General features: G+C 45.8%; 1 protein-coding gene across 3 annotated transcripts in view; it reads left to right on the forward strand.

Moving 5' to 3' along the window:
- The window catches only part of LOC113113390 (THO complex subunit 2-like), a 75,470-nt gene that overhangs the window by 41,884 nt on the left and 14,577 nt on the right, over positions 1-19,009 (forward strand). For all 3 annotated transcript variants that reach the window (XM_026279544.1, XM_026279545.1, XM_026279546.1), the window contains exons 22-30: positions 2,804-2,968; positions 4,326-4,601; positions 5,414-5,555; positions 10,922-11,079; positions 11,741-11,869; positions 12,159-12,290; positions 13,230-13,414; positions 16,192-16,379; positions 18,299-18,401. In XM_026279544.1, the coding sequence (XP_026135329.1) occupies positions 2,804-2,968; positions 4,326-4,601; positions 5,414-5,555; positions 10,922-11,079; positions 11,741-11,869; positions 12,159-12,290; positions 13,230-13,414; positions 16,192-16,379; positions 18,299-18,401 (1,478 nt within the window). The remainder of the gene's footprint in view (positions 1-2,803; positions 2,969-4,325; positions 4,602-5,413; positions 5,556-10,921; positions 11,080-11,740; positions 11,870-12,158; positions 12,291-13,229; positions 13,415-16,191; positions 16,380-18,298; positions 18,402-19,009) is intronic.

The raw sequence follows: 19,009 nt of genomic DNA on the forward strand, positions 1-19,009 counted from the left end.
TCTTGATAATGATTCTTAAAAGCCCAAGATTGATAGTGTGTTTTTTTTTTTTTTTTTTTTTTGATTCACCGAATGAAAATTAAATGGAGTTCGGCTGAAAATAGAAAAAAAGCTCTTTCGGTGTTTGGCTGAATAAGTTAAAACAGAATAAATTGTACCGAACGATGATGTGACGTGATCAAATAGCAACCAGTGCAGAGTGAGAGAACACTCTTTATATTGCAGAATGTCAGCACAGCACTGTGAAAGCATTTAAAGCTGTCAGAGAAAGACGCAAGAATCATTACAAGCACTGACAGCAAGAGACTGTTTAGCACTGCATCACATGTCTTCGATGAGAAGAGGAAGGGGTGATTGTTGCTGTATGATGAATGAAATCCTGAAAAGGCCTTAAACAATAAATGTGATGCGGTCTGGGAAAACCCGTTGGATGTCGCCCCGGGACAATTTCAGGAAATTCTGAAAATTGGTTGTATGTAAAAAAAAAAAAAAAAAAAAGCAAAATTAGGCTTTCATGAAACTATTATTCTAACTTAATTGTAATAAGTTATATAAAACTATGCCCTCACACACAGGCAGTAGTCTGCTGGAGGAATCTAAGGGAACACTAGAGAGCGGTGAGATGGTTTCCCAGGGTTAGCCATGCTAGTCTGCCAACCTCGCTGGCGTCTCCTTCCATCTGGCTTGCGGGTCTCTTTGGTGGATGATGATGTTGTAATAGTAAAGCTGGGGTTGATGTTGGAGGCACCGGGTTGGTTTTCGCAGTGGGAGGAGAGATGGTGTCTTCTGGATCTTTCGTTTGCTCCGGCTTCTTTCTCGATTTCGCCTCTTAAAACAGGAAATGGCCTCTCTCTAGTGTTGCCACGGCTTTCTTGATAGATTCCTCCACTTTTTCAAATTTAAAATCCAAAACACACTTCACAGTTAAGATTACTTTCAACAGAGTCTTTAAAATCCTTATCCAGTTTCAAACCAATGTTTTTAAGAGCAACCATGCCAGCATGAAGCTGTAGACTTTCTTCTCAACACAGCGTTAAAATCTTTAAACGTTCCCCGTGTGGGCCACCATATGTAAAGATCAGCCTTATTGGAAGATGTTAACTTCTGTTAAAAAGTGGTCAGATCATACTTCGCGAGAGCTTTGAGTGTTTATAAGATGAGACTTGCAACAATGTTAAAAGTGAAAATCAAATATGTATTTACAATGTTCACGAGACTTAAAACAACAGAATAAAACTAGAATAGCTTAGGCTGTAAAATCTTGTGAAAAGTCTTTGAGTTCCATACCATTAAAACCATTAGTGTTAATCCAAAGTGCTAGAAAGGCAAGTCCACATGGGTAACTCCACTGTTCCAGTTTGCTGGTGATCACCACTTGGTCGTAATGAGAGCAGTGGCCATGTTTGTTTGACATTCTGCCTCCTTTATGATGTCCATTTCCTATTTCCTGTCATGTGATCAGTCACATGACAGGCAGACCCAGACTCATTTAAAGACATACATTAAAATGGCAAACCCTTTTAATACTCAAATATACATAAAATAATTCAAATACATTGAGTAGGATAAAACATGCCCTGTGTTGCAGTGTCACATAGTATGTAATAAAGGTGTATCAATGCATATTTCCCGCCAGTCCTGTATAAACTACGAAACGCAATTTTTTATTTTTTTTATTCGTCTCAGTCTGCTCAATCTTGATGTCAGTGCCCTAATTGTTTTTTTTTAATAATGGACTATTTCACATCCAGAGATGAAGGATCAGATGATGTTACTAAAGAGGGGAAGTCCAATGACAATCTGTTAACGCAAAGGTGCGCTGCGCCGCTTTTCACGTTTATGGACAAAAATGATCATGGACACAAATAAACTGCAGAAAGTAATGCTTTCTAATACACTCATGCATTGCATGTTTTCTGACAGCGCTGTGAGCTCGCGACGGATCTGCTTTGTTAACCAGGTTAAAAGTCCAAAGAGTGGGGAAAATCTGCACTGAACCAGTGTTACTTATCAGTTGAGCAGTCACATTTGTATGATTTTTTTGCAATGCATGTTACAATTCACTACGTGCAACAGATTTGTAATGAGACTCATTTATAAATCTGCTGTTGTCAACATAAAGAAGCATTGAGGCCTTCCTGGGCGTTTCAGCCAAAATAAGAGTTGAGAAAAAGCAAGAACTCCATCAACATTCATAAACGTTACTATTGTAATTGTACTGTTGTTCTGTAAAATAAAATAAAAAGGAAGAAAATTCTAATGATGATAATTACAACAGCTCCAGTAATCCATTTATTATAACATTCACACACAGTGTTAAAATTGGGATCTGTAATATTTTCTAATGTTTTAAAAGAACCATATTCGGCTTTCGGCCCAGTGTTTAATTCCTATTTATTTCCTGCTCTATTTGACTCTGACATATTGTGCATTCTCCAGTCTGAAACTCAGACAATATTGTTGTTCATTAGGTGTCTTTAACGTTGTCTGGTAGTAAAGCAGCTGTCCGGGAACATTTGTGGAGTTGACCCAGTGGTCCGGCCGTACTTCTTTCCCCTCCACCAGTCTCCTCTGGAATCTCTCCCCAGTGTCTCGCTCCCACTAAATTGCTTTACTGTGCATCCCATCGATTCTGATGGAGAGCCTGTGATGAATGGCTTTAATAAAGCGAGGTGCAGTTCCCCAAATAAATGCGCGACATGAGGATTTATTAAGAGCATCTGCATTTGGCTGGGACAGAAGCGTGGACCAGAGGGAGAGACTTTTAATGATGAATGTGTCTCTTTCTGCTTCCTCCCCAAAGTGTCACGACACTCTCGTACAGTTTGGTGGCTTCTTGGCGTCTAACCTCAGCACAGAAGACTACATCAAAAGGGTGCCGTCAATCGATGTCCTCTGCAACCAGTTCCACACGCCACACGATGCTGCTTTCTTCCTCTCTCGGCCCATGTATGCCCATCAGATTCTGGTGAGTGTTCACAACGAACTCTTTCACACCCTATTGCAGCAGTTCATATGTACCAACACAAATGTTCGGCACCAAAATTTGGTCCAGTTTGCATTATATTTGGTCCAGTTTTGCTAATGCAAAAAATACTAATTCGTAAGAGCTGAAATGACAATGCAGAATCACTCTGATAATAGGTGGCCATATAGAAAACCAGTAACACCCCAGAAAGTCAGACAGTATGTATTTTCTTTTTAGATTTGTTTTATTTGATATATTGTTTAGAGCGTACGAGAGGGCCAGTTCCAGGTTCTTCCTCTGCTGTTCACTGATGCATAACAGAATAGTTCATTTGTAAGCACCAGTTGTAATTTTATATAATAGCGGTGGCTTTGACCATGTTAACAAAAACTTCGAAGAAATCTAAGAGAGTGGAGTAAATGTTTGTCAAATTGATGGCGTGTGAATGTTTTCAGTCTGAACAGATGCATTCATAGCTGTTCACTCAAATTAAAGGCCAAGTATGTAGGCCTAATGTCACCTAGTGGAATTCTTTTTAAACAACCTTTGCAAACACGCATTACATTACGGCTTACACCTTTAAGATCGCTTTTTTTGTTGCAATGTCTTACAATCTCAGTTGAAACCCAATCATTCCATTCAAATCTACAGACTTGCCAGTTTTCACCCTTGTTTCACCCCATTGTCTGTCTCTGCGGATTTTGGCAAGTCTTCACATTTTGGCTTGTACTTATGTAACGGAAATCTTCACACCAAGCATTTGTGTTGGTGGGAACAGGGCTTAACACTTGCGTTGAATCCGAAAGTTTGATGTTAGCATGTTTGATAAGCTGATGGTTTAATAATTCAAGCACAGGAGTACCTTGAACAAAATCATGCATGACCTTGGATGAGTTTTGACTGTGCATTTTGGGATTGTTTTATTTGCAAATGGACTGCAGTACTGACTTAGAACTATCCGAACTGAACAGATTTAAAAAGCTTGATTAGTGCAAAAAAGTAATAACATTTAAAGCAGTAATAGTATTTAATAGTGGTTGAAATTGTGAAGCATCCAGTAATGCAATATTACCACATTGGTTTAATAAAATTCTTGCATTACTGTGAACTTTGATTTATTTGTTGTATTTGGCGGTATTATAACCTCTATATGATACTGCTTGCCTAATGAATATTTCATACAGAGCTCATTGTGTTCCCCTCAACACTAGACCCCTGCTTCCAGCTCTCCAGGGCATCTCTCTCTTCACCTCCTCTTCTAGTTCTCTTGCAGGCCTCTGCGTATGCTCTTCTCCAGGCTGTTTGTTGTGCTTGAGTGAGTTATAAAGCTTGCCTGCTGTCTCTGTCTTCCCATCAGTCCAAGTACGACGAGTTGAAGAAGGCAGAGAAGGGCAACCGGCAGCAGCAGAAGGTCCATAAGTACATCGCGGCCTGCGAGCAGATCATGGCCCCGGTGCACGAGGCTGTCGTGTCTCTTCACTTGCCCAAAGTGTGGGATGACCTTCGACCTCAGTTCTACGCCACCTTCTGGTCCCTCACCATGTACGACCTGGCGGTGCCGCACAACGCCTACGACCGCGAGGTCAACAAGCTGAAGATGCAGATCAAGGCCATCGATGAAAACACCGAGATGGTGAGAAAACTCAGTCCGTGTATATTGTTGATCAAAATGAATCAAGCAGTCGTATTTAGAGTCCATTTCTCACTATTAACTAGTTTATTAGCATGTCTATTATTAACATATTGGCTGTTTATCACTACTTTATTATGCATGACAATATTTTACATCCCTAATCCTACTCAATACCTAAACTGCCTTACTATTAATAAGCAGCAAATTAGGAGTTTGGGCCGAAGTCGTAGTTAATGCTTTGGTAATAGCGAGAAATAGACCTTAAAATAAAGTGCGAAACCGTTTCAAATACTTGACGCCTGCTTGCGTTTGATTTTTAAACTGTGTTCAGTAGCACATTTGACTAATATTAAATCAGCCTCTGAAAGGTTATAATTGTAGTGGCAGTCTATATTTGCTGGAATAATGATTCTGCTGTGAAGCTCAAGTTTGTCATAATTAACAGCCCATGAAAGCATCTGCTCTCTGTGTAAAGAATTGCAGTCACATGACCCCATGCTCTGTCCACAGTACATTTAGTTGCACTTCATAATAATAGTTTTAAAGCCTCTCTTCATGGACAGTGCTGCCAGCCGCATATCAGAGGTTTTAGCTCCATATCCTAACCATTGGGAATTTGATCATGTTTCATCCCTAGCACATATCAACTTTCACTTTCAGCACTGACCTCGATCTCGAAGCTCATCCATAATATAAACTTGATTTTGAAACTGTTGATTTGACAGATGTCACTGCTAAATACTCATGCGGGAATCATTGCAGTCACACAGACTCTTCTGCAGTTGTTCATGAAATGCTCTTCTCTATTGCAGCCTCTGAATAAAAAGAAGAAAGAGAAGGAGCGCTGCACAGCGCTGCAGGACAAGCTGCAGGAAGAGGAGAAGAAGCAGCTGGAGCATGTTCAGAGAGTCCTGCACCGCCTCAAACTGGAGAAAGACAACTGGCTGCTGGCCAGTGAGTCCTCCGATCACTCTCTCACAGTCTCTCCGCTGCGCCTCTCTCACTCTCTCTCTCCGCTGCGCCTCTCTCACTCTCTCTCTCCGCTGCGCCTCTTTCACTCTCTCACAGTCTCTCCGCTTCGTCTCTCTCACTCTCTCACAGTCTCTCCGCTGCGCCTCTCTCACTCTCTCTCTCCGCTGCGCCTCTTTCACTCTCTCTCTCCGCTGCGCCTCTTTCACTCTCTCACAGTCTCTCCGCTGCGCCTCTCTCACTCTCTCTCTCCGCTGCGCCTCTTTCACTCTCTCTCTCCGCTGCGCCTCTTTCACTCTCTCACAGTCTCTCCGCTGCGCCTCTCTCACTCTCTCTCTCCGCTGCGCCTCTTTCACTCTCTCACAGTCTCTCCGCTGCGCCTCTCTCACAGTCTCTCCGCTGCACCTCTCTCACTCTCTCACAGTCTCTCCGCTGCGCCTCTCTCACTCTCTCCGCTGCGCCTCTCTCACTCTCTCACAGTCTCTCCGCTGCGCCTCTCTCACTCTCTCACAGTCTTTCCGCTGCGCCTCTCTCACTCTCTCACAGTCTCTCCGCTGCGCCTCTCTCACAGTCTCTCCCCTGCGCCTCTCTCACAGTCTCTCCGCTGCACCTCTCTCACTCTCTCACAGTCTCTCCGCTGCGCCTCTCTCACTCTCTCACAGTCTCTCCGCTGCACCTCTCTCACTCTCTCACAGTCTCTCCGCTGCGCCTCTCTCACTCTCTCCGCTGCGCCTCTCTCACTCTCTCACAGTCTCTCCGCTGCACCTCTCTCACTCTCTCACAGTCTCTCCGCTGCGCCTCTCTCACTCTCTCCGCTGCGCCTCTCTCACTCTCTCACAGTCTCTCCGCTGCGCCTCTCTCACTCTCTCACAGTCTTTCCGCTGCGCCTCTCTCACTCTCTCACAGTCTCTCCGCTGCGCCTCTCTCACTCTCTCACAGTCTCTCCGCTGCGCCTCTCTCACAGTCTCTCCGCTGCGCCTCTCTCACTCTCTCACAGTCTCTCCGCTGCGCCTCTCTCTCTCTCACAGTCTCTCCGCTGCGCCTCTCTCACTCTCTCACAGTCTCTCCGCTGCGCCTCTCTCACTCTCTCACAGTCTCTCCGCTGCGCCTCTCTCACTCTCTCACAGTCTCTCCGCTGCGCCTCTCTCACTCTCTCTCTCCGCTGCGCCTCTCTCACTCTCTCTCTCCGCTGCGCCTCTTTCACTCTCTCACAGTCTCTCCGCTGCGCCTCTCTCACTCTCTCACAGTCTCTCCGCTGCGCCTCTCTCACTCTCTCACAGTCTCTCCGCTGCGCCTCTCTCACAGTCTCTCCCCTGCGCCTCTCTCACTCTCTCACAGTCTCTCCGCTGCGCCTCTCTCACTCTCTCACAGTCTCTCCGCTGCGCCTCTCTCACTCTCTCACAGTCTCTCCGCTGCGCCTCTCTCACTCTCTCACAGTCTCTCCGCTGCGCCTCTCTCACTCTCTCACAGTCTCTCCGCTGCGCCTCTCTCACTCTCTCTCTCCGCTGCGTCTCTCTCACTCTCTCAGTCTCTCTCTCCGCTGCGCCTCTTTCACTCTCTCACAGTCTCTCCGCTGCGCCTCTCTCTCTCCGCTGCGCCTCTCTCACTCTCTCACAGTCTCTCCGCTGCGCCTCTCTCACTCTCTCACTCTCTCTCTCCGCTGCGCCTCTTTCACTCTCTCACAGTCTCTCCGCTGCGCCTCTCTCTCTCCGCTGCGCCTCTCTCACTCTCTCACAGTCTCTCCGCTGCGCCTCTCTCACTCTCTCACAGTCTCTCCGCTGCGCCTCTCTCACTCTCTCTCTCCGCTGCGCCTCTCTCACTCTCTCAGTCTCTCCGCTGCGCCTCTCTCACAGTCTCTCCGCTGCGCCTCTCTCACTCTCTCACAGTCTCTCTGCTGCGCCTCTCTCACTCTCTCACAGTCTCTCCGCTGCGCCTCTCTCACTCTCTCACACTCTCTCCGCTACGTCTCTCTCACTCTTTCAGTCTCTCCGCTGCGCCTCTCTCACTCTCTCACAGTCTCTCCGCTGCGTCTCTCTCACTCTCTCAGTCTCTCCGCTGCGCCTCTCTCACTCTCTCACAGTCTCTCCGCCTCTCTCTCTCTCTCAGTCTCTCCGCTGCGCCTCTCTCACTCTCTCACAGTCTCTCCGCTGCGCCTCTCTCACTCTCTCACAGTCTCTCCGCTGCGTCTCTCTCACTCTCTGTCTCTCCGCTGCGCCTCTCTCACTCTCTCACAGTCTCTCTGCTGCGCCTCTCTCACTCTCTCACAGTCTCTCTGCTGCACCTCTCTCACTCTCTCACAATCTCTCCGCTGCGCCTCTCTCACTCTCTCACAGTCTCTCCGCCTCTCTCTCTCTCTCAGTCTCTCCGCTGCGCCTCTCTCACTCTCTCACAGTCTCTCTGCTGCGCCTCTCTCACTCTCTCACAGTCTCTCCGCTGTGCCTCTCTCACTCTCTCACAGTCTCTCCGCTGCGCCTCTCTCACTCTCTCCGCTGCGCCTCTCTCACTCTCTCACAGTCTCTCCGCTGCACCTCTCTCACTCTCTCACAGTCTCTCCGCTGCGCCTCTCTCACTCTCTCCGCTGCGCCTCTCTCACTCTCTCACAGTCTCTCCGCTGCGCCTCTCTCACTCTCTCACAGTCTTTCCGCTGCGCCTCTCTCACTCTCTCACAGTCTCTCCGCTGCGCCTCTCTCACTCTCTCACAGTCTCTCCGCTGCGCCTCTCTCACAGTCTCTCCGCTGCGCCTCTCTCACTCTCTCACAGTCTCTCCGCTGCGCCTCTCTCTCTCTCACAGTCTCTCCGCTGCGCCTCTCTCACTCTCTCACAGTCTCTCCGCTGCGCCTCTCTCACTCTCTCACAGTCTCTCCGCTGCGCCTCTCTCACTCTCTCACAGTCTCTCCGCTGCGCCTCTCTCACTCTCTCTCTCCGCTGCGCCTCTTTCACTCTCTCACAGTCTCTCCGCTGCGCCTCTCTCACTCTCTCACAGTCTCTCCGCTGCGCCTCTCTCACTCTCTCACAGTCTCTCCGCTGCGCCTCTCTCACAGTCTCTCCCCTGCGCCTCTCTCACTCTCTCACAGTCTCTCCGCTGCGCCTCTCTCACTCTCTCACAGTCTCTCCGCTGCGCCTCTCTCACTCTCTCACAGTCTCTCCGCTGCGCCTCTCTCACTCTCTCACAGTCTCTCCGCTGCGCCTCTCTCACTCTCTCACAGTCTCTCCGCTGCGCCTCTCTCACTCTCTCTCTCCGCTGCGTCTCTCTCACTCTCTCAGTCTCTCTCTCCGCTGCGCCTCTTTCACTCTCTCACAGTCTCTCCGCTGCGCCTCTCTCTCTCCGCTGCGCCTCTCTCACTCTCTCACAGTCTCTCCGCTGCGCCTCTCTCACTCTCTCACTCTCTCTCTCCGCTGCGCCTCTTTCACTCTCTCACAGTCTCTCCGCTGCGCCTCTCTCTCTCCGCTGCGCCTCTCTCACTCTCTCACAGTCTCTCCGCTGCGCCTCTCTCACTCTCTCACAGTCTCTCCGCTGCGCCTCTCTCACTCTCTCTCTCCGCTGCGCCTCTCTCACTCTCTCAGTCTCTCCGCTGCGCCTCTCTCACAGTCTCTCCGCTGCGCCTCTCTCACTCTCTCACAGTCTCTCTGCTGCGCCTCTCTCACTCTCTCACAGTCTCTCCGCTGCGCCTCTCTCACTCTCTCACACTCTCTCCGCTACGTCTCTCTCACTCTTTCAGTCTCTCCGCTGCGCCTCTCTCACTCTCTCACAGTCTCTCCGCTGCGTCTCTCTCACTCTCTCAGTCTCTCCGCTGCGCCTCTCTCACTCTCTCACAGTCTCTCCGCCTCTCTCTCTCTCTCAGTCTCTCCGCTGCGCCTCTCTCACTCTCTCACAGTCTCTCCGCTGCGCCTCTCTCACTCTCTCACAGTCTCTCCGCTGCGTCTCTCTCACTCTCTGTCTCTCCGCTGCGCCTCTCTCACTCTCTCACAGTCTCTCTGCTGCGCCTCTCTCACTCTCTCACAGTCTCTCTGCTGCACCTCTCTCACTCTCTCACAATCTCTCCGCTGCGCCTCTCTCACTCTCTCACAGTCTCTCCGCCTCTCTCTCTCTCTCAGTCTCTCCGCTGCGCCTCTCTCACTCTCTCACAGTCTCTCTGCTGCGCCTCTCTCACTCTCTCACAGTCTCTCCGCTGTGCCTCTCTCACTCTCTCACAGTCTCTCCGCTGCGCCTCTCTCACTCTCTCACAGTCTCTCCGCTGCGCCTCTCTCACTCTCACAGTCTCTCCGCTGCGCCTCTCTCACTCTCTCACAGTCTCTCCGCCTCTCTCTCTCTCTGTCTCTCCGCTGCGCCTCTCTCTCTCTCTCTCAGTCTCTCCGCTGCGCCTCTCTCACTCTCTCACAGTCTCTCCGCTGCGCCTCTCTCACTCTCTCTCACTCTCTCCGCTGCGCCTCTCTCACTCTCTCACAGTCTCTCCGCTGCGCCTCTCTCACTCTCTCACAGTCTCTCCGCTGCGCCTCTTTCACTCTCTCACAGTCTCTCCGCTGCGCCTCTCTCACTCTCTCAGTCTCTCACAGTCTCTCCGCTGCGCCTCTCTCACTCTCTCAGTCTCTCACAGTCTCTCCGCTGCGCCTCTCTCACTCTCTCACAGTCTCTCCGCTGCGCCTCTCTCACTCTCTCACAGTCTCTCCGCTGCGCCTCTCTCACTCTCTCACAGTCTCTCCGCTGCGCCTCTCTCACTCTCTTACAGTCTCTCCGCTGCGCCTCTCACTCTCTCACAGTCTCTCCGCTGCGCCTCTCACTCTCTCACAGTCTCTCCGCTGCGCCTCTCTCACTCTCTCACAGTCTCTCCGCTGCGCCTCTCTCACTCTCTCACAGTCTCTCCGCTGCGCCTCTCTCACTCTCTCACTCTCTCCGCTGCGCCTCTCTCTCTCTCACAGTCTCTCCGCTGCGCCTCTCTCACTCTCTCACAGTCTCTCCGCTGCGCCTCTCTCACTCTCTTACAGTCTCTCCGCTGCGCCTCTCACTCTCTCACAGTCTCTCCGCTGCGCCTCTCACTCTCTCACAGTCTCTCCGCTGCGCCTCTCTCACTCTCTCACAGTCTCTCCGCTGCGCCTCTCTCACTCTCTCACAGTCTCTCCGCTGCGCCTCTCTCACTCTCTCACTCTCTCCGCTGCGCCTCTCTCACTCTCTCAGTCTCTCCGCTGCTCCTCTCTCACTCTCTCACAGTCTCTCCGCTGCGCCTCTCTCACTCTCTCACAGTCTCTCCGCTGCGCCTCTCTCACTCTCTCACACTCTCTCCGCTGCGCCTCTCTCACTCTCTCACACTCTCTCCGCTGCGCCTCTCTCACGCTCGTATTCCCTCTCTTCACAGAATCCACTAAGAATGAAACCATCACCAAGTTCCTGCAGCTCTGTATCTTCCCCCGCTGCGTCTTCTCAGCCATCGATGCCGTTTACTGCGCTCGCTTCGTGGAGCTGGTGCACCAGCAGAAGACGCCCAACTTCTGCACCCTGCTCTGCTACGACCGAGTGAGTCCACTGCACCATGACAGACACGCTCAACAAACGGGCTCTCCCTTGAGAACCATCATCCCATGTTCCTTTCAGTGTGAAGTGAAATACATACAAATTAACTGGTGTAAATTAGATGCTTTCTACAGTGTAAGAACACAAAATGTACTAGTGTATGAACTACACTTTTGTTATTTGATTGCATGCATAAATATCAACCGTTCAACCCTGTTACTCAAATTATTGACAAAATAATCAAATTTATATTTATTTAAATGTAAAATTTGGTTGTAAATAACTATAAAAATACATAAATTACAGATGATTTAGTCGCTCTTGGGTGGCAGCATAATTTAGGCTCAAATCTGCAACGAGGTATCTTAATTTGTTTGGAAGCTTTATTCACTTTGTGTTCCATTTAATGGTCATAATGATAATTAATAAAAAAGAAAAAGAAATAAAATTGTGCTCCGATGATGTCCCAGATCTCATTGAAAGTAAAAAGTAGCACAAAGACGTTTAGTTGGGCCTCCTGACAGCTGATATTAAACTGACCCTTTGACGCTTCTCTAGAGCTCTGTGTGTTAATGTGTTGCTCTCTTCTGCTTGTATCTGAATGTTTGAAGTGGGGTCTGTGTTTAACGGCAGCACGACTCGTCCTCTCTCCGCGCTCATCTAGGTGTTCTCTGATATCATCTACACGGTGGCGAGCTGCACAGAGAACGAGTCGCGCCGCTACGGCCGCTTCCTGTGCTGCATGCTGGAGACGGTGACGCGGTGGCACAGCGACAGAGCCGTCTATGAGAAGGTACGCTGTAGACTGGTTCACTTCCTGTCACTGCTGTCTCTAGCGTGTCCTAGTCACCACTAGATTGGTATCTGTGAAAACCAGTTGGCAGCGCGTCCCTTCCCTGAAGGATCAGAGTGTTTAAATGTTCGTCAGGAGTGAACTGATCCTCAACGCTTTTTCTTTTTTTTGTATAATAGACTTTTATTAGATAACCAGATAAAATCATTTCTGTCTGTATATTTTGGGGTTTTGGGTTAAACATGCTGGTGTGATCTGTTTTCTTGTCTGTTTCTGGGTCCCTCACTAGGAATGTGGCAATTATCCTGGGTTCCTGACTATTTTCCGAGCCAGTGGTTTCGACGGAGGGAACAAAGCCGATCAGCTGGACTATGAGAATTTCCGGCATGTTGCCCACAAGTGGCATTACAAGTTGACTAAAGTTAGTACTGTGCTCTTCAGACAATTCAAACATGTATCATGTTGTAGAGCTGATTGATTAAAAATTATTAAAAATCTTAAGATTTCCTGATAATTAAAAGAGATATTACCTCCCAAATGATCATTTAAGACGTTGAGAACTTACAAAAAATAACTTTTCGAAAGAAATATTTAACTTAAACTTTGCATACTTAATGTGTGTATTAATGTGTTTAAAGAAAAAAAAAGATTAAGAAATGTAATTAATACTCTTAACAACTGTGAATAGGTGGTGGTCTCAATGAGAGAGATACTCAGTCATTCATTCAAATAAACCGCAGTGGATTTGCCTGCAGTTCTTTGAATGAGTCACTGAATCATTGGCTAACCGAGGATCCGCTCAGTAATGAAACAATGCTGTGTTGCTTGCAGATGCTCCACAGAGAAACTGTTCTCTTTTGTGAAATTGAGCAAATAATTGATAATTATTGTCTAAAACTCAGCATTATATTCTCTCAATTCTTTGATGCAATTGCTCAATTAACAAGATCACATTCCCAATCGTGGAGATATTCTATAATAGTCGTTGTCCTGCATCATGTTCATCTGCGTACAGTGGGGTCTGTTACAATGACATCACTTCCTCCAAATCAGAGCAACTAAACAGCCAAAGTTGTTTAATGCATTTACAAATTGGAACTAAATCTGAATTCAACATGTTAAGGCGTGTTTTTGACTAATTTCTTTATTTTTGCATCATTTTTTAAATGATAATGTGTAAGCGTTCTAGCCATGGCTTAGCGGTTTGCTTTGTGCCTTGATTTTTAGAGTCATATGTGAAATACATGTGCGCTACTACACAATCTCTGAGCCTCATTTAATCTGATTAGTTAACAATATTCCTGGTGTTTTTGATCGCTTATGTAAGGCTTTGTGTTCTCCTCTCCTCTTCTCCCCTCAGGCGTCGGTTCACTGTCTGGAGACGGGCGAGTACACCCACATCCGTAACATCCTGATCGTGCTCACCAAGATCCTGCCCTGGTACCCCAAGGTGCTGAACCTGGGCCAGGCTCTGGAGTGCCGCGTTCACAAGATCTGCCAGGAGGAGAAAGAGAAGAGGCCCGATCTCTATGCGTTAGCCATGGGGTAAACTGAGCCGAGAGCCGGCTGGCCTCAGCATTTCAAGTGCTTTCACCACACTGGGTCAGAGGGTCACTGTCAGGAGACTGGCTGGTGGTAGTGTAGTGCTTGCTTTCTCTTCAGATGTAGGGAATTTTCACTGGCTGCATTTCTAAAGGTGTGTTGTTATATCTGCTGGCGTTATGGGGATGAACTATATGCCGAAATGTTACCAACAACTCGTCTCTGAATCACGCTTTGGTTAAAACCTTGGCCAATTGTTTTACTCAACAGCAAATAAAAGTAGCAATTTTATTAGGTCCTCCCCAAATTTGTGATGTTTGATCAGTTGGTTTGCCAAACTATTTACTTGTGACTCATCTAAATTAGATCAAACCCAAATTTGTGATGGTTGATCATCTTTGCAAGGCTTTTATGTAAAAGAACTGAAATGCGCTTTAATTATTTCTTGCGACCCAGCTACTCATAGGGAGTTTGGTCACTTACAGTCCAGTCATTTGTTTAACTCTGTTTTCAAGCAAGACCTTGAGGAAGTTGCTGGTGAATTCTTGAATCTTGGCACAAAAGAGAAAATATATCATACACACATTTTTGGCACATCATAGAGCCAAGTCTACATGAAGAATCACGGGTTCTGCTTCTATGACTTTATTAATTGTCTGCAATATTTGCCCGGTGGATATTTATCCTGAAAGCATTTTAATTTAAGCCTCCACAAGCTTTTATGTGTGCGGTTGCCAGATGTCAAGAGTTTAAATCTCCCCCAATCAGAGCTTTTCTCTTAAATCGATACAATTTCTGCCGAGTGCTTCACTTAATCTTCCCATTCCCATTCCTCTCTTACACAACAGAAGCTGAAACACCTGCATTTAGCCGCTTCTATTGGGATATTCTGCTCAAATGAAAGTGTAATTCTTTCACAGGGTTGTTTACACTGTTTGCACCAACTAAATCTGCAATTAAATCATGCAAGTTGACGTTCTCTCGGTTTGTGCTTCTGTGAAAGTGCAGTAAATCTCGAGAAATGAAGAAAAAAAAATGAAATGAGAATAATCGTGAATATTTTTGAGCAGAATAATCATAATGGACAGTCCAACCATTGTCATGCAGCCCATGTGTCATTTGGTTACTCTCTTCATATATTTACTCGGCCTTTAAGTGCTTTTCCTGAATGTACCAGTAGGGGTGCTGTGACCAAATAAATCCACTCTGCCTTACAATGTGCATGTGTAAGTAGGCTTAAAACATTACAGAATAATTACAGAAATAAATCATGAATGAGGGAAGTCCCCCTCCGCCAACCATCAGCTGTTCCTTAACCGTCAGTTGGCAGAGGTTAGCCACATTAAGGCAGATTTATTCGTTGCTCTTTTCTGCAGTTTTTTTTCTCATGTGCTCCGCAGTGGGATCGATGAAATTTGAAGACGGTCAGCAGTGGCTGGTCATCTCAGGCGCATGTGAAGGGTTGTGAGAGTTTGTTGTGAGGTTGTTTGAGGAGGAAACTTGAAGACATGATTCAGTGCAGTCATTCCATCCGAGACGTCAAGAGTAGGTTTGGCCTCTTAAAGAGCCTCTTCATTGCTGCTTGATGAACACATTCCATTCAGCTACTGGTCTTTGCCGGCTGGAAGGCTTCTGTTGTGTCCTGATAAGGTGATCTTATCAGTTTTGCTTCATTAGGGACGAGGACTCGATCATGCCCCACTGATTCCCGAGAGCAGCCGCCGCTCTCCTGAATGACACCGCAGATCTGAGACCAAACCTGAACATCTCTAGACATGGCTACGTTTAAGGCAGTTTCCTAAAATAGAAGGGACTCGTTTCAAATTCAGCAGGACATGCATTCTCATATGAAACACACTTGACTGTCAACTCAACTGTTCATAGTTTTGGCCATTAAGCTTTTATTATGTTATTAATACTTTTAGTAATGACACATTGTGTTGATCACGTGTTATGGTAGATATTTGTACATTTGTTCCATAACAAAAGAAATCTGTTCTCAAGAAGAACCAAAAGGTAAAGCACTTTTTGCACAAAAATATCAGACACCACAGCTGTTTTAACATTGATAATAATAATCAGGAATGTTTCTTGATCATGTGACACTGAAAATTAAGATTTGATCACTGGAATCAGATGCATCTTAAAATGCATTTGAATGAAAGTTATTTATAGTTGTAAAAAAAGAAAAATAATAATGCTCAGAATTATTTTACTTTTTTTTTTTTTGTAAATACAGCGTTGTTGAGCATAAGTCTTTTCAAAAACTAAAACTTACTGACCACAAACTTTTGAGCAGAAGTGTATTTTGGATTAAAATAATGTTTAGTTTTAGTTCGAGCAGCTCGAGTGGTTTAGAGACAATCTGCATGTCATGGGCTTGTAAATGGATTGGATGCCCAATCATAATGAGGAACGGATTTCTTTCTAAATTGGCGCGTCTTCTGTTGCAGAATTGGTAATAACTGTTGACGTGTAATTGTTGCGTTCATGCCACCAGTGGGATTTCTCAGCACACCTCGGGTTATTAGGCAGACGTGGGCCCTGTTCTTTGTGTTTCTCTGTAGACTCTTGGAATCAACAAGAAATGAGAGAGAGAAATCAGACCTTGTGTTCAGCCTCTCAAAAGCATACCGATCTAGTTACGTTATTATTGTGGCCTCGGCGAACACAACCCCTCTCGAGGATTTCTTGTTGAATCCATCCTTTCCTGAGTGATTTTAAGCATTGCTCTTTGTGTTACCATCTGCCGTGATTTTAACCGTGTGTGTGACTTGCAGCTACTCTGGCCAATTGAAAGGCAGGAAAGTGCACATGGTGCCAGAAAATGAGTTCCACCATAAGGAGCAGCCAGTGCGCAGCGCCACGCCTGGCACTCTGCAGAACGGACCGGGCAACACGGGCAAGCCTGCGGTCACCGCCAACACCAGCGCTGGCAAAGCCGAGGAGGGCGCCGTCGAGGACTCAGGTGACGCTATTTGAATAATTGTCCTGTTTTCCTCTGCGAAGCTTCAGGAATTGATTTGGTAGCATCTGGACTTGTTTATCCATTTATTGAGAGCATCTTGACAATCATTTAAAATTAAAAATGAAATGACGCTATAGAGTACAACACCCTGAGGGAGTTAATTGCAATTACTGTGTGAATTGGGGTAAAACTACAAAGGGCATTAGAACAGAAAAGGCTCGCACAGAACAAGTACACCAGCAGGATTGATCAGAAGAGCAGTGCAGGACATGTGACTCCAGACTCCTCAGGATGGACTCGGTCCGCTCCACAACGAGGCCTTCGCTTACCTCACGGGATTGCACTAAAAATGTTCATTTCGAGTCTACTGAATTTCAATGACTTGACTGCATCATGAATATCACAGAATGAGCTTTCACACATATACAACGAGTGTCCTCGTGACCAAGCTTCTGCTTGCAGAACTTGGAGATTAAGTTGTTTGGAAAAGGGAAAAAATCACACTACCGTTCAGGATTATTGTTGTGCTTAACACGACTGGATTGATTTGGTCAAAAATAGTCAAAACCTTAATCTCAATAATAATATTATTAATAATAAGAAATGTTACCAATGGAAAGTGTTTTTTTCGGTAACACTTTAGTATAGGGAGCATTTGTCACCATTAAATAGTTGCTTATTAGCATGCCTGTTATTAACATATTAGCTTTTTATTGGCACTTACAAAGCACATATTATACATCTCTAATCCTAGCCAACACCTAAACTTAACTATTAATAAGCAGTAGGAGTTTGAGGCAGAAGTTGTAGTTAATGGTTTGTTAATGATGAGAATTGGACTTTAAAGTGTGACCATGTTTTCTACATGAATCTGTTCAAATGTAATTGATTTCTGTGATGTGCAGCTGAATCTTCAGCATCATTACTACAGTCTTCAGTGTCACATGATCCTTCAAAAGTCATTCTAATGTGCTGATTTGCTGCTCAAGAAACATTTTTGATTATTATCATTGTTGAAAACTTGCTGCTGCTTCGTATTTTTGGAACTGTGACATTTTATTTTTCTGGTATTTTTGAATAAAAAGTTCAAAAGAACAGCATTTACAGTATATAAAAACCTTGTAACATTAGAAATGTATTTTCTTCCATTTTTGATCGGTTAAAAGAAAAAGCATCCTGGCTCAAACGTTTGAACACTTTTAGGAAAGGCTTGAGTTAAGTCACACCTGGATTTGTTGGAAGCAGTGTAACAACCTTTTAGAAGGGAAACCACTGTGTTTGCACTGAAATGGGAATCCACATACAGCTCAATACCCAAGTGACAGCACCTCGATTGTGAAACATGGTGTTGCTAAGAGTTCTTGATGCATTTCAGCAGCTGCTCGCTGCAAGATACTGTGAAGAGGTCGAATCCCCATCATCAGTTCAGTTCTGCCTCCTATTAGAAGCTGTGATCTGAATTTACTAAAGTACTAACAAAGTGCTGTTTAAAAATACAAAAGTCTTATCTTTGAAAGTGAAACCGTTTCCAATTGAATGAGCTAATATGTTAGCACGAGACTTCAGATGCGACTATTGTGCCACTTCTTTTTTTTTTTTTTAAGCCCCCCCAAATCTCATCTCATTTTCCGGTGTGTTTTAAATAATTCACTTTCTGTGAAACACAATCTGTGTTTCATTCACTTTTAATGAGCTTTCAATGGCACATGAAGGATGCTTGCAAATTCCCAGCATGCTTAATAGCTTTATATATTTAAATCAAGAGCAAATGTCATAACTCCTTCACTGCGGCACTGAACAGAGGAGCTTTGGCTTTATTCCACTTTATCAGGACGTTCTGTCATGCTACAGTTTGTCTCGTTTGGTAGGTATGGACACAGTATTTGTGTGACGTCCGTGTCGGCTTGGTCTATTTGCAGATAAATCCAAGGACAAATCTCAGGCGGTTCAGAAAACTGCCAGCAAAAACAGCACCACAGCCAATAAAGTGAACAGCAGCAACGGAAGCAGCACGCCAAACAGGTACTGCACCCGCGCACGCTCAGAATGATGTACTGCTCTCATCTCTTATATAATCTCATTAAAAGTTGAAGCCCCGGGGTGAGAAAGTTTAGCAGGGGCTTATTATTTCAAACTACTCGCCAAATAAATCAATCCTTTATCAAAGTCTACCTTCCTTATGAACTGTGTAATCAAATTGAACAGTGTTCCAGGCAAGAATCCTCTTACAATTCTATTAAACTGAGCAATTGCAGAGAGAAATGTCTTGAAAGGAACCATCTCTGAAAGGCATGGCTGTTACAACACACAATTGCACGATGGCCCATCAAATTGGCTGTGTAAAACATAATTTGGAAAGAAATACTTCAATGGGAGACTGGCAAAGAAAGGTCCCCATTAATTTCCATTCAGGAATTGTGAATGGAATGAGATTGTAATGGATTTCTATGGGTTTTAACGTGGTTTGGTGGGGTCAGGGAAAGTGGCGTAGTCAGGAATATGTAATTCACCTGAGATGAGAGGACAGAGGGGTCACGATGTGCTCTGTTTTAATAATGAATGACACAGTCAGGAGAATTCAGCCTGAGAAAACAGAGACGAATATAAATGCTTTTTGGTTCCAACGATCA

Source organism: Carassius auratus, chromosome 14 (assembly GCF_003368295.1).
Source record: "Carassius auratus strain Wakin chromosome 14, ASM336829v1, whole genome shotgun sequence".
NCBI classification, from domain to species: domain Eukaryota; kingdom Metazoa; phylum Chordata; class Actinopteri; order Cypriniformes; family Cyprinidae; genus Carassius; species Carassius auratus.